We start from the raw sequence: 13,278 nt of genomic DNA, 5'->3' as shown, positions 1-13,278 counted from the left end.
TGAGAACTGACAGAATAATCCTAGTTAAAACGTCCAAATGAAAGAATATTAATGAAGAAGAGACAGGGAAGAAAAATCAGTTCATCCTAAAATAATAAAGAAAGCTTCTATTTAGAAACAAGATAAAAATTATTTACATTGACTTTACAATTAAAATAACTCCTTTTTGGTAGGCCACCTTGGATTATGCCTTTAATGACATCAGTTTCAATATGCAGATCGTGATACCATAGGACTAGCAATGGAAGTTGTGGTGGGTGGTGCAGTTCCTCTAAAATAACATGTCATCCCTAATTACTTAACTTTCAGTCTATAACATGATGGGGTGGGGAGAGGACGCAATGCGATGTCTATCCTAACATTCTGCGTAGGCTAATGTTTAGTCGCTTTAGAGAAAGATGACAAAGTAGTACTTGAGGAGGACAGCCAAAATTAGCCAATAAAAATACAGGCAGCCCTCAACTTGAGCAATGATAAAGAGAAGAAAGCAGAACTGTCCTGGGGAAAGCCAGCTTAGAACAAGAGGAAGGGAGAAGATTCACAGAATCCATAAAACAGATGATGGAAAGAGAGAAAACTGGGTTTTAACAGTGGTTCTCAAAGTGTGGTCTGAACCACAGAATTAGCATCACCTGGGGACACGTCAAAAATGTAAATTCTCGGGCCCTAGCCCGGAGTTACCGAATCAGAAGCTCCAGAAGAGATATTACAGCAATGGCTCAGCAAGCCCTCCAGGTGGTTCTCCTGTACCGTCAAGTTGGAGAACCACCACGCTTAACCACTACTCTGTCACTCCGAGTGTGACTACAGCTTGCCCACCAGCAGGTGGCGATCTTCACAGTGTATGTCAGGGTTTTTGTAATTCTTGCTACAAAGAATCTGGAACGGGCCGCTGGACAAGTAGTCAGATCTGGGGTTTCTCGGCTTGTTCGGTCCTCACTGTGTTCCTCTCTAGAGTGAGACAAGTGGTCTATGTGAGGATTTCGCAACCCCTCTTTCGACACCTGTCATTTTTGAGAATCAAAAATCTCATTCCCATTCTGAATGTTATTTGAAATGTCAAAAAAAAATTAGCTATATTAACTAAACACCAGTAAATGTTAGAAGTTTATAAAATGGTGGGGCTAAAAAAGATGACAGTTACTGTACGATCTTGTAACAAGTAGGAAGGTATGTCTTCCCCATATATCTATACCAATAGTCTTTTATTTTTTTTAAGTATTCTGGTTTATTTTTGCTTCTCCCCAGCCTTTAGCATCTCTATTTTTTTTTAATTTAGATTCCATTGCATTGATTTCTCTTATCTTGCCCTCTTCAGTGGAATAATCAATGAATAAACTACCTAGCACAGTGCCTGGCATCAATGAGGCATTCAAAAAGTAATAGTTTCTTCCCATCTCTTCACCTCATTTCTTTCATCCATCCATTGACTAGGATTATTCTGTCAGTTCTCACATTTTATGCACTCTTTTTGGTACTTGGGAAAAAATTCATCAGCAAAAAAGACAATAAAACATCTTGTCCTTGTGGCACTGATATTCCAGTAGAGGAGACAATTAAACAGAAAAAAAAGTATAAATAATAAAATATATTTGTATTTGTAAGCAGATATAAAGAAAGAAGAGTAAGGGGGACCAGGCATGCCACAGAGATGGCTGGAGGAAAGGGGGGCTGCACTTTCAAACATCATCCTTAGGTTAGGCCTAATGATAAAGGGAACGGGTGAGCAAAGACTGGAAGGGGGTGAGAAAATGGGCCACACGGTTGCCTGAAAGAAGAGCACTCCAGACAGAGAGAAGAGCTGCTGCGAACACAGCTTTGCTGGTTGGAAACGTCCGAGGGGCCAGTGTGATTGGAGAGGAGAGGGTTAGGGGAAGAGTCGTGTGATGCGTGATTGGAAAAGCAGAGGGGAAGCCGAATCACTGGGGCTCTCTAGGTCATCGTAGGAACTTTGAAATGGGAAACCACGGAGGGTTTGGAACAGAGTAGTGACATCATCGGACATATGTTTTTAAAGGGTCACTAGGGGCTACCGTGTTGATAAGAGAATATAGAAGAAGAATATAGAAGAGAATATAGAGAAGCAGAGAAATAAATGGGAGGCTCTCTGCTAGCAGAGGGGTGGCAAGGGGTGGTTGGATCGATGATCTGTTTGAAGGCAGAGTCAACAGGTGTTCCTGACAGTTTAGAGGGATAGATACAAGTGGCATTAAGAATGACTCCAAATCTCAACAACTGGGGAAATGGAGAGTTGACAGAAACTTGTGGTCTTCTCCATAGATTTGGGAAAGATGACAGGTTGAATAAGTATATGCTGGGAAAGAGAAGAGAGGAGATCAAGAGTTGGGACGTTTAGAATTTTAGACTTCTATTACACATCCAACTGGTGGTGAAAGGGGGCGTTGGATCCGTGAGACTGGAGTTTGAAGAAGAGATTTGGGCTGGAGAGATAAATTGGAATTTGTCAACATTACAGGAAACTAACCAAGATCACCAAAGTGTAAATAAGAGACGAGCAAGGTCTGGACCCAGGGGACGTTCCAATGTCACAAGATTGAAGTGAAGGAGATGATTGAGAAAAGCAGATTGAGAAGAAATGAAAAATGAGATAGAAGAAAGCAGAGAATAAGATACACTGGAGCCAAGTTAAGAAAAGCCATCCAGAACCCCGCGGTCAGCTTTTAATCTCAGCAACTGGTATTCTTCCATGACTCCACCATATTGCTTTACTTCAGTGCTTGATCTCCTTTCATTCTGCTTTTATTACTTTCTCTCCATTTATTGTTTTTTTCCTCTTTTCTCGTGCTCTGCTCCCTTCCTACCAGAGGTTTCAAACCACGTGTTAAAACTATAGTGGAAAGGGGGGGGGGGATGAAACACACAAGAACCAAAGGTTACATATTCAAAATATGAGACTCTACTCAAAATAGATTTTGATGTGAGATCATCTTGATGTAACTTTGATTTCGACTGAAACAAAATTACCACATTTAATTAAAATAACCTACTTGAAAAAAGCAATCAACAGGTTCACCATGATGATATACTGCACGAAGAGGTAGACAGCTTGGAGGAACGGAGTAAGAAAAGAACCAGGAGGGCAAGACGGACGGCTTTCACAAACTACAAATAAAGAATTTAAAAGAATGAGAGATAAGGTGAATCACAGCCCTATGGCTCAACACAAATATTTAGCACATTAACTTTGCAGAGTACCACAATTTTTTGACATCTTTATGACCCAGATGAATATTTTTCAGATTTTTTTTTTTTTTTTTTTTTGTAGATAGAGTACAACTCTATCTGCAAGGGTTCGATTTTGGCATGATGGCAAAATCCCCTACGCACCATCTATATCTGCAGCATAGACTTCTCCATAAATCATCCAGTATGGCTCAAACACAATGTCTCGAGCAAGGCTCCACGATGGAAGCTGCTTTGGTGAAAGGATGGCCTTGCGCGCCACCCCGAAGCTTAGCAGGACTATGGCCATCAGGGTCACAATGTAGAACATGTTTGCCGTCTGCAAAATAGCAAAGGCACAACCAGAATTTACCACAGATTTGAAATTTAGGACAAATCAAACGCTAGCAGCATTCACGATGATAGCTCGCAACAAGAAGACTCTCTGGTCATTGAGCACAATGACCCAGGCCATGGAGAGCTGGGCTTCCTCTGGCTAAATCGTCTCCTTCTCTCTGCACATATGTTTCATGTCCACGTGGTCTATGGAAAAACGTAACTGTGCTGAGGGTAAAGAATTTGTGCTTAAACAAAACAATAGGGCGTACTCAAATTAGTCAAATGAGTGCTGGTGCCTAGGATTGTCTCCGGGAGTTGATGAGAGTCTGAGAACTTGATCAGGTCAGGTTCATTTCACTTACTAAAAGTACATCAACTCAACCCGTTTGTTCACTGTGGCAGAGACAAGCATGCCACGGGTATTCCATGAGCTCCTGTGCATTTCTTAGCCTGCCTTCCACAAAGCTGGCACTATTATGACTGATTCTAGCTGATGGCCTGTGGAGTGACGGGAAGTTACTTTACTTCCTGCCCAGAACAGTTGAAAGCTGTCAGACTTTCTCCATCCTTCTCATTCCCCACCATAGGAGACTGTGGGAGCCACATGCTGACATGGTTCTGTCACAAGATGGAAGGTTCCGGATCCCTTGAGTTATAAGGTAGAGGTCAGCCCCCATGAACACTCATTAAACTTTGCATTAGGGAGAAATAAACTTGTGCTAAGTCACTAAGATATATTCGTTACCTCAGTACAGCCTATCTGACAAATACCGATGTCACCAAGACTAGAGAAAACATTGCTGGTCTAAAAGTATAAAGAAAGAAAAATCTGTCTTTGGAGTCCTGGAGGCTCTCCCTTTTCTGTTCTCCTTTGTTTTCACGCTACCCTTCTTTCTCCAGAACTTGCCCCTTCCCTGCCAGTGAGAATTCCAGAAGGAAGAGCCAAAGATGATCTGGGAGTGTTATACTTCCTAAAGGGTGGGTCTCAGGCCCTGTACAAGGCCCCTTGGAGAAGGCTAACCCGACAGCACAGCAGGCTCAGACGACAGAGCCGGGCAGTCCAGATTTGAATCCTGACTCCCCTGCTTACGCCCTTGGGAGATCTCCTTAATCTCCATTTCCTTATATGTAAAATGTAGATAATAATAGTACCTATCTCATAAAGTCATTTTGAAGATTAAATGAGTTAATAGGTACAAAGTACTTAGAACAGGGTGTGGCCCATAATATGGACTATTTAAGAGTTGGCCAGGGGTGAGGAGATAAAAAGAGAAATTGATACTTTAGCAGAAAATATTACTGGTGATAGCCTCACACAAATCTCACCCACGAGGATTACTATGATGCGAGACAAATTTGATTCAATCATACTATCTGGCCCCTACCCAAAAAGCTAATAAGGAGAGTATCCAAATCAACCACCCAATATACTCTCCAAGGACGTTTGCTAAATATGAGTTTGTGGTTATAAGGAAAGCAGAGATGAAATGAGCTGGATGTGTGTGCTTCTATAAATAATTCTTAAAGTTAAAACTGTTGAATGTGGGGGCGCCTGGGTGGCACAGTGGTTAAGCGTCTGCCTTCAGCTCAGGGCGTGATCCCGGCATTATGGGATCGAGCCCCACATCAGGCTCCTCCACTGGGAGCCTGCTTCTTCCTCTCCCACTCCCCCTGCTTGTGTTCCCTCTCTAGCTGGCTGTTTCTCTCTGTCAAATAAATAAATAAAATCTTAAAAAAAAAAAAAAAACTGTTGAATGCGAACCATGAATGTAAGTAGAACCATTGCGAAGGACCCCCGAATATACAAGCAGACTGTACTCACCATTTTTGCAATCATGGTCACATACGGACCTACGTGTTGATTCACAGCGAAGAAGTCCAGGAGCCGTGAGAACCAGAATATGATGTCTATGCAGTAGATTAGTCTTCCCGCTGTGTGCAAAGGAGGGTCGCCCCACCGAAGGCCGAAACCAACTGAAAATAGGCCGATAGCCACAGTTTCTATTACATTCCAGTACTCGCTAATCCATACCTTCACCTTTTGAGTAAACTTTCCAGGTTCTGAAATACAGACCTAAAAGAAGAAAGAGGGAAATTTAAAGAATGGGGTATAACCCGAGAGCCTCATAATAATGTTCTTCCGTCCATCAACTGCTCCTTAAAGAGTAATTTGAATCCCACCACACCTTAGATCACTTGGATATTTTAGAGACTTCAGTGATCCCTGGAAAATGAATTATTAAAACAATTCTACAAGTGCGCTTTAATGTCATTACTAGTATGAACCAGCTATTTGAAAAAAAAAAAAAAAACAACAGAAGTTTAAAAAAAAAAAAGAAGTTTTTCCTAGCTTTCATAAATCCTAAGGTAACACAGGGGACCAGAAAGACATTTTAAAACTCAATATTACAGCCATCTATATACCTACAATTCTACTATTGTGAGGGATAGCCAGGTGCAGAGGAGACTGGTATGAAGCCAAGGAATCTTGCAATCTAGTCCTGCTACTGCTACTTAGTGAGTTGTTGAGAAATTACTAAGAAGGCTATATTAGAAGTCACCATTAAAGAAATTACCCCTGCAACAGAGTATCAGACAAATTCAAATGTAAAATAATTAACTTTCTTCCCCTGAAGCATAAAAAAAAAAAATGGTGGAATTCAGATCATGTTTTTCTCCTGAGTTGTTTTCTATAGACTCTGCAATAGTAACTAGCAGGTGATACAGGTATAATTACTAAGAATACATTTACTTAGTGTATAATGTCGGTCATATTAGCTGTAGGACAAACCAAGTGCATATAAATGCACAGACACAGAGATACCTACACACTGAGACACATACACATTGAAACGTAAAACAAAGTCGTAACTGTACAGTACGTAACTGACTGCAGTTACAACGGCGCGGATGCTAATTCTTTTTTTTTAAGTGACTCGTTGGCAAAACTAAAAATAAAGATTCTGTTTTATTTTGTTTTTTGGACTACCTGCCTCAGGGCTTTGCAGCTTGAATTTTCAAAGGTGTTCAGTAAAATAATTCAAAAGCTATAAATGAGTTCTTTATCTATTGCACAACTTTGGCCACTTCTGTGCCTAGTGTGAAATGGAACTGACAGTACGCAAGCAATGGTAGGCTACAAAGATCAATCTCATTAAAAAAAAAAAAAAAAAAAAACCTTCTGGGAAATCAAATAGTTGGAAAGTCTAACAACAATTAGGCAGCATCACTCTCAGACTGATAGACACACTAGGACATCTTCAAAAACAACTGCTTTCAAAGCGCAGCACCAGTTAAGTCTTGGGCAAGGAGTAAGGGTTGAGATCAGAGATCTTCCCCTAAATCCCCTTCCTGTAGCAAGCAAATTAGGATCAGCATTGCCTGTCTCATCCCCACCCTTGACCCGTCCGTCCATGTTCACTGCAAACCCGCAACACCTCTTCGCAGGGGTGTAGAAGACAAAGGTAGAGGCACGACTCACCTCCCTGACTTTCTCAACGGCATTGGTGAAGATATAAATGATCACAAGCCACTCTTGCACGCTGGGCTGGGGCTGCATTTCCACCAACACAGTGTAAGTGAACAGCATGAGGAATGCCAAGTATGCCATCTGCGAGGGGGACATGCATTGCCCGGACATGAGTGAGAGTCGTAACGGAGAATGCCAAGCAGACACAAACAGCCAAGCAGAGACACACACAGGGACTTCCATGTCATAACATGGAAATATAACTGGGACCACCCTCCAATTATGGATAACCTGATTTCAAGGAAAGCACAAGAATCTGCAGTTTTCTATTCCAGGATTTAATGGAAGGAATGAAGGTCACTGTTTCCAAATGCATGGAAGGGGGAACCATCTCATCTTGTTGGCTCCTGACCAGAATTTCCAGAACCCTGCGCACGCCAGCATGCCAACAAGCCAAGACAGAATCACACACTGTCCCCTCCATCTAAGCATAGAAAACGTGTGTCTCAAGTGCACCAATGAGCAGTATCAGTAGGTGCCTATTTTCAAATGTAATAAATTGTGACATTTACTTCTGCTGGGAGTTGGGTTTTTTTTTAAAGATTTTATTTTATTTTTTTCATTTGAGAGAGAGAGCACGAGAGAGAGCACTAGAGGGAGGAGGAGCAGAACAGGGAGCACGACTCAGGGCTCGATCCCAGGATCCTGGGCTCATGACCTGAGCCGAAGGCAGATGTCCAACCGACTGAGCCACCCAGGTGCCTTTTCTGGGAGCTTTATTTTATGTTGATTAAAACATACTGGTTAGTGGGAAAGTACTGTCCAACTGTGAGTCCTTCTAATTAAAAGACTGTTGACATTTGTATCTTTAGCACTCAGCACTCAGCCTAACACATGGTGGACATTCAAGAAATGCATGTTTAATTACTAAATGTTTATATTAAACCTAGATTTCCAATATCTTCAAAGAATTAAGACACAGTAACCGCACACCGCACACATACATCGTGATCAATAGCTTTGCAATCTTATCTAAAGTCCTTATTTTCTTAAGATACATTCACGGAAGTACAATTGCTGGGCATACACTCAAAACCATGATTCATATTATTCAATTGTCCTCCAGAAAGGCTTTACCAATTCCCATAAAAACCAACAATGCAGGAGACAGTGAAGTTCTTTAAAAATGACAAGTGCATGGGGTTCACTGATCAACAGATACATCAAAGCCCCAGATCAATAAAGTGTGTGTGTGTGTGTGTGTGTGTGTCTGTCTGTCTGTCTGTTCATTCTCAAGGAGGTGAACCATATTATTTTAACCTGAATCCCTATTTCTCAGATCTTTTTGAGCTCTACCTAAGTTTGGTATGTTACCCTCTCAATTCAGTTCTACGTAGAACATGGCTAAAACCACTTTTAACTACACAGCCGGGATGAAAAATCCAATAGGCAGTGTTTGGGGCAGGCACGATGGGTATTGCTGCCCCTGGGATAAAGAGCCTGGTAGAAAAGCATACAAGAAAGTTAAGGTAAATTCTATTAATTCTATATTTTTCTAGGTTTATGCCTCAAAGTCTAAGCATGTGTGATGACCACTTAGACACATAATTAAATAAATCTGTTCTATCAAACAGTCCTTTTTTTTTTCATTTTTGTCATTGACTTCATGGTGACCAGATACTAAGCCACCATAGTTACTGGCAATATTGCTCCTGACACTCGATTTCCTTCCTATGTTAAGAAAAGAGCCAAACATGTTTACATTTTTGCTTCTTCACCATCACATTTGTAACAAGACAATGCTTCAGTAAAGCACACACATCATAATGTAGCAATGTGATTGCCAAGACAAAAACGCCTGTGCTCACTGCTAACGTTGTCCATTGTGGCGGGCAGACCCGGCTGGCTAATTGGTTGCATTTGTTAAGTCTTCGTTGTTGTTATTCTATTTTCTGAGCTTTACTCCTGTCTCGAAGAGTTCGTCAGCTACGGGTGTCTGAGTGGTCCAGTCAGCTAAGCATCCGACTCTTGGATTCAGTGCAGGTCCCTGTGCGGGGTCTCAGGGTCGTGAGATCGAGTCTGCATCAGCTCCCCGCTCGGCAGGAGTCTGTTTGGACAATATCTCCCTCTGCCCCTTCCCCGGCTTGCATGTTCTTTCTCTCTCTCTCAAATAAATAAATAAATCTTTTAAGAAAAATAAGAGTTCATCAGCTCGAAATTTCTAAGGACAGAAATACTTTTTTCCCCAATGATATGACTACAGTTAAAATCTCGTAGAGCTACAATCAGAGCCTTTGGGATATTTTGTTGCATATTCACAAACATGGTGAAACCTCATCATTTCAAGGAAGATTTAATTTTTGAAAACAGAGCTATGCAATTATTTAATAAGTATATGCAATAAATGTTTGGATGGGCAAGTAAATATTTTGGAATATAACACATTTAGATAAATATCCTTTTGTAATCATACTTCAAATATTTTAGAAATACACAATCTTGGCCATGAGCAATTTAAAGTATATATAAGCATTAGAAAAATAAATGTGAAAAGCACTCATTACATTTAAAGTGCAGGTCATGATTTCTCTGTATCACTATGATCAATATCAGATGTAATATCTGTTCATAAATTTAACTTCTATAATTTTATTGTCCTCCAAATGGTGGGGGGGTCAGAGAGGGGAAAATAAAATAAAATTTTATTGTGCTCTATATATTTATAATCATATGTTATTGAAGACACAAAGCAAACACTTGGCTTTTTTTTTTTTACGTTACACATTATTCCTAACAAATAAAAAATCAATTCAACTGCTGATTTCTTTGCCCAAGATGAGAAAAGAATCCACCCCCATCACTTAATTCTACAACCACTGTCATTAATTGCTCGTTCCACAAAGTTTCAAGTGCTTAGTCGCAGCAGAGCTAACAGGAAGCACTCAGGAAAGAAGAAAATGCTTGTTCTTTCACTCCCATAGTAGGAGAGATCTGCTTGAACCTTTCCTCACCTCCCTCCAATCTTCTTTCCTACTCCCTTTGTCATTCTTTTTTTTTTTTTCTCACTGCATTTCTACATTTTATCATGAGTTGGCAAGCCAGGCAGATCATTATCAAAATCATCATTGACTACTGGCCAGCATGAAGACTGTATTTAACTGTTGCAATGAGACCAACCGTATAAAACCAAAACTTGACAATTGGAGCATTGTAGAACTCATAGATTTTCCTGGTCCATGGAAGGCTTTGGGGATCGCTCTTTTGACCGAAGTGCTGATTTTCATCTAGTTTCTCATCGGGGCCTCTTTCCAAGTCACAGTTTTTCTGCAAAATAAACGATTATTCATTGTCAGAGCCTTAAGTAAAACGCTAACATTTGCAAACATCCAAAATATATATTATATATACGAATATAATAAATATGTTAGGAATTAATTAGGCACCCACCTGCCAAATTATAATCTTAGTCTTGGAAGGAAAGAAAACTGTGTGTATTGTATAAATCTTTGACTTTTAAGGAAGGAGCACAGGATATCTCTGAAATGCAAGCTAAGTCTCCAAATAATGAAACCTAGTCAAACTAAGAATAGTTCCAAGGATTTAAAAATGGTCCCTGTTCCTGTTCTGCTTAGTCTCCTTGATCAGTATTTTAAAACCTAAAAATATCATAAAATCCCCAAGAAATTATTAACAGATAATACAATTATTTTCATAATAGAGGAGGACAAAATGGACACCCGTCAGTGATATAGTTTCCAATTCCTGGGCAAGTCGGGGCACGGCATTAGTTTTAGAATTCTGGCTTTGATAGTAGAGCTGCTTTGCCTGAAGCTCATGGACTCTCGGAGCTTCTAGAGTTCCTCGAACCTCCTGTGACAATATGCAAGTATTTGTGTTGTACATGTATTTTCCTAGGGAAAGCATCAAATCTTCCATCAGTTTCTCAAAATGCATGTGTCAGTCCAAAGAGGTTAGCCCTTGTAAGTGATGAGCAGTAAGAATCTGTGCGGCAGACAAGTGGTTGTGTGACGGACTACACAGGTGTGCACAGAGAAGAGCCTTTAAGGGGGGGGTGGTGCAGGGAGGGAGGAAAAATGAAAAGAAAAGAAAAAAATCACTCGTAGCCCTGTTGCTTTTGGGAAGAGGGAACTTAGGGATGGTAAAAGAGAAGCCAAAGAGATGTTACCCTACTTTATAGAGCTCTGTGTGGTTCTAATTTTTAAACAGGAAATGCATTACTTGTGTGATCTGAAAAAATATTAAATGAAAGGAAAGGAATGTTCTCTGATGTTTCTTAGACTAGTACGTGAGTACATTTCTTCAACCTATCCACAAAACATATCTCCCTAGTGTCACACCCACAAGACTGGTAAGTTTTTACAAGTCAAGAAATAAATCAAGTGTTGCTTGAATTGTCCGTAAAATTGATAAAATGCAAGCACAAAGCACAAAGACCTGTTAGAAGAACATCTATGTCTCACCTGTCTTCACTTTTCTCCCAAAATGTATAACACAAATTGTGTTCCTCAACTAATCAAGCACATGATATGTAATCAGCATTGTGAAATTTTCCACATCCCATCGAATGCTGACTCCGCCCCTACTCTCTGCTAAGCAACGTTCCAAACACAGAGCAGGTAATCAAAAACTATTGCTCCAGTTAAATTCAAAGACAAAAGAACATTGTTACTATGATTATAACCCATTCATAACAGAGCAGGTTTGAGACAGTTTTTAATAAATGTTTTAAATTGAATAATGCTGAGGTATCGTGGATATTCTGATTATAAGCTCCATGGCGCCAGGGGCCACATCTGCCTTCTTACTGCAGTGTTCCCAGAACATCGCATCTTGTCTGGCACATGGACGGGGGCCAGTAAATATTCAATGGATTAATAAATCAATATGGCCATGTCCAGGCCATCCAGGTGGGCAATGTCATAAACAGGACCACTACATTAGAGCCAAAGTTTAATTTTTCAGGGAACTGTGAGAACTTACTATATTTTTTAACGTTAAAAGCACGTTAATTGCCATTTAAGGAAGGAATTCCTTCTCTAAGAGTTTCCCTTTAAGAACAACTACTTAGTGGAATGTTCCAGCCATCTATAATGCCTTAAGAATTTGTGAGAGCTTATCTTTCCATGAAACTTGTAGGAGCCAAAAGCAAAGTTACATCCACTTGCAAAGTACTATTCGCTACCAACTGCCAACGTATTTACATATTTGTTTATAGATAGACAGACAAATAGGTAGGTAGGTAGGTAGGTAGGTATGTAGGTAAGCAACTTTCCCCATTGTTCATTTCAACAAACTAAATTCGAACACATAAATAAGCAAAATCAAACAAAATATCTCACATATGAAGACTTCATTTTATTTCTAAAGGTGTTAAGTCAACACTACATTTCTTATCTTTCCTTAAACAATTTTTTGAAATGGTCTAAGCTTATGAACCATATCATTTAGCCAGTACAATCACAATTGTAACAACTTGATTAGCCCAGCTTTGTAAGATAACTGCTCATACATTTCACAGAGATTAGAATGTTCCTGCCATCTCGTATTCTGAGAACCCCAGAGAGAACCATCAGGCTTAGTAAAGCGAGGATGGAAGGAAGGGGGAGAAGAGAGAGGGGGGGAATACATATATTCCCAGGCAGGCACGATAGTCAAAGTCTTTAACAACTGATCTGATAGAGGCATTAACCAATCAGAATGGATGCTCACCCAATCACAACAGATGTCAGCCATACAAACTAATTATAATTACTTATAATTACTTATTTTTCATTGAATACTTATTGAGTGCATTTTTAAATATTGTAACAAATACTTCACAAGCACGGAAGCATATCCAATAAGATGCTAGCTAAAGATGCCTCATTAAAGTATTAAATACCAGGGAAGACATTCAGTGCACCTACAGTAATAAGTTTATAACTAATGATCCAAGCTGAGACATAAAAAGCAAAAAATACACGCGCAGACAGCATCCCAGAGACTCTCCAGTGAAGACAGCTTGCAAAAGCAGTAGCTCAAATTACCCAGGAAAACATATACATCCAGGAACTCAAGTAAAATTATTTGGTCACTGGATGTAACAAATAAAAAAAAAAAAAACATCATGGAGTGGAAAAGTGAAGATAATGCAAAATCTAAACCTGAACCTTTTCAAATATTTTTAAGGATATGAGGCATCTTCATTATAACTTTCTTTTTTTTCTTTTTTCTTTCTTTTTTTCTTTTTTTTTTAGAGAAGGAGAGAGGTGGGGGAGGTGCTGAGG

The 13,278-nt window shown here is 39.8% G+C and overlaps 1 protein-coding gene across 1 annotated transcript in view; it reads right to left on the bottom strand.

Annotated features, from left to right (window-relative positions):
- TRPM6 (transient receptor potential cation channel subfamily M member 6) overlaps positions 1-13,278 on the bottom strand; it is a 109,389-nt gene that overhangs the window by 48,523 nt on the left and 47,588 nt on the right. The window contains 5 exon segments of the mRNA XM_040620130.1: positions 3,009-3,123; positions 3,349-3,523; positions 5,345-5,596; positions 7,004-7,132; positions 10,169-10,315. Coding sequence (XP_040476064.1) covers positions 3,009-3,123; positions 3,349-3,523; positions 5,345-5,596; positions 7,004-7,132; positions 10,169-10,315 — 818 coding nt within the window.

Source organism: Ursus maritimus, unplaced genomic scaffold (genome assembly GCF_017311325.1).
Source record: "Ursus maritimus isolate PB19 unplaced genomic scaffold, ASM1731132v1 scaffold_34, whole genome shotgun sequence".
Lineage (NCBI taxonomy): Eukaryota > Metazoa > Chordata > Mammalia > Carnivora > Ursidae > Ursus > Ursus maritimus.
Note: the sequence above shows the minus strand (reverse complement) of the source record. Positions and strands in the feature narration are given on the sequence as shown.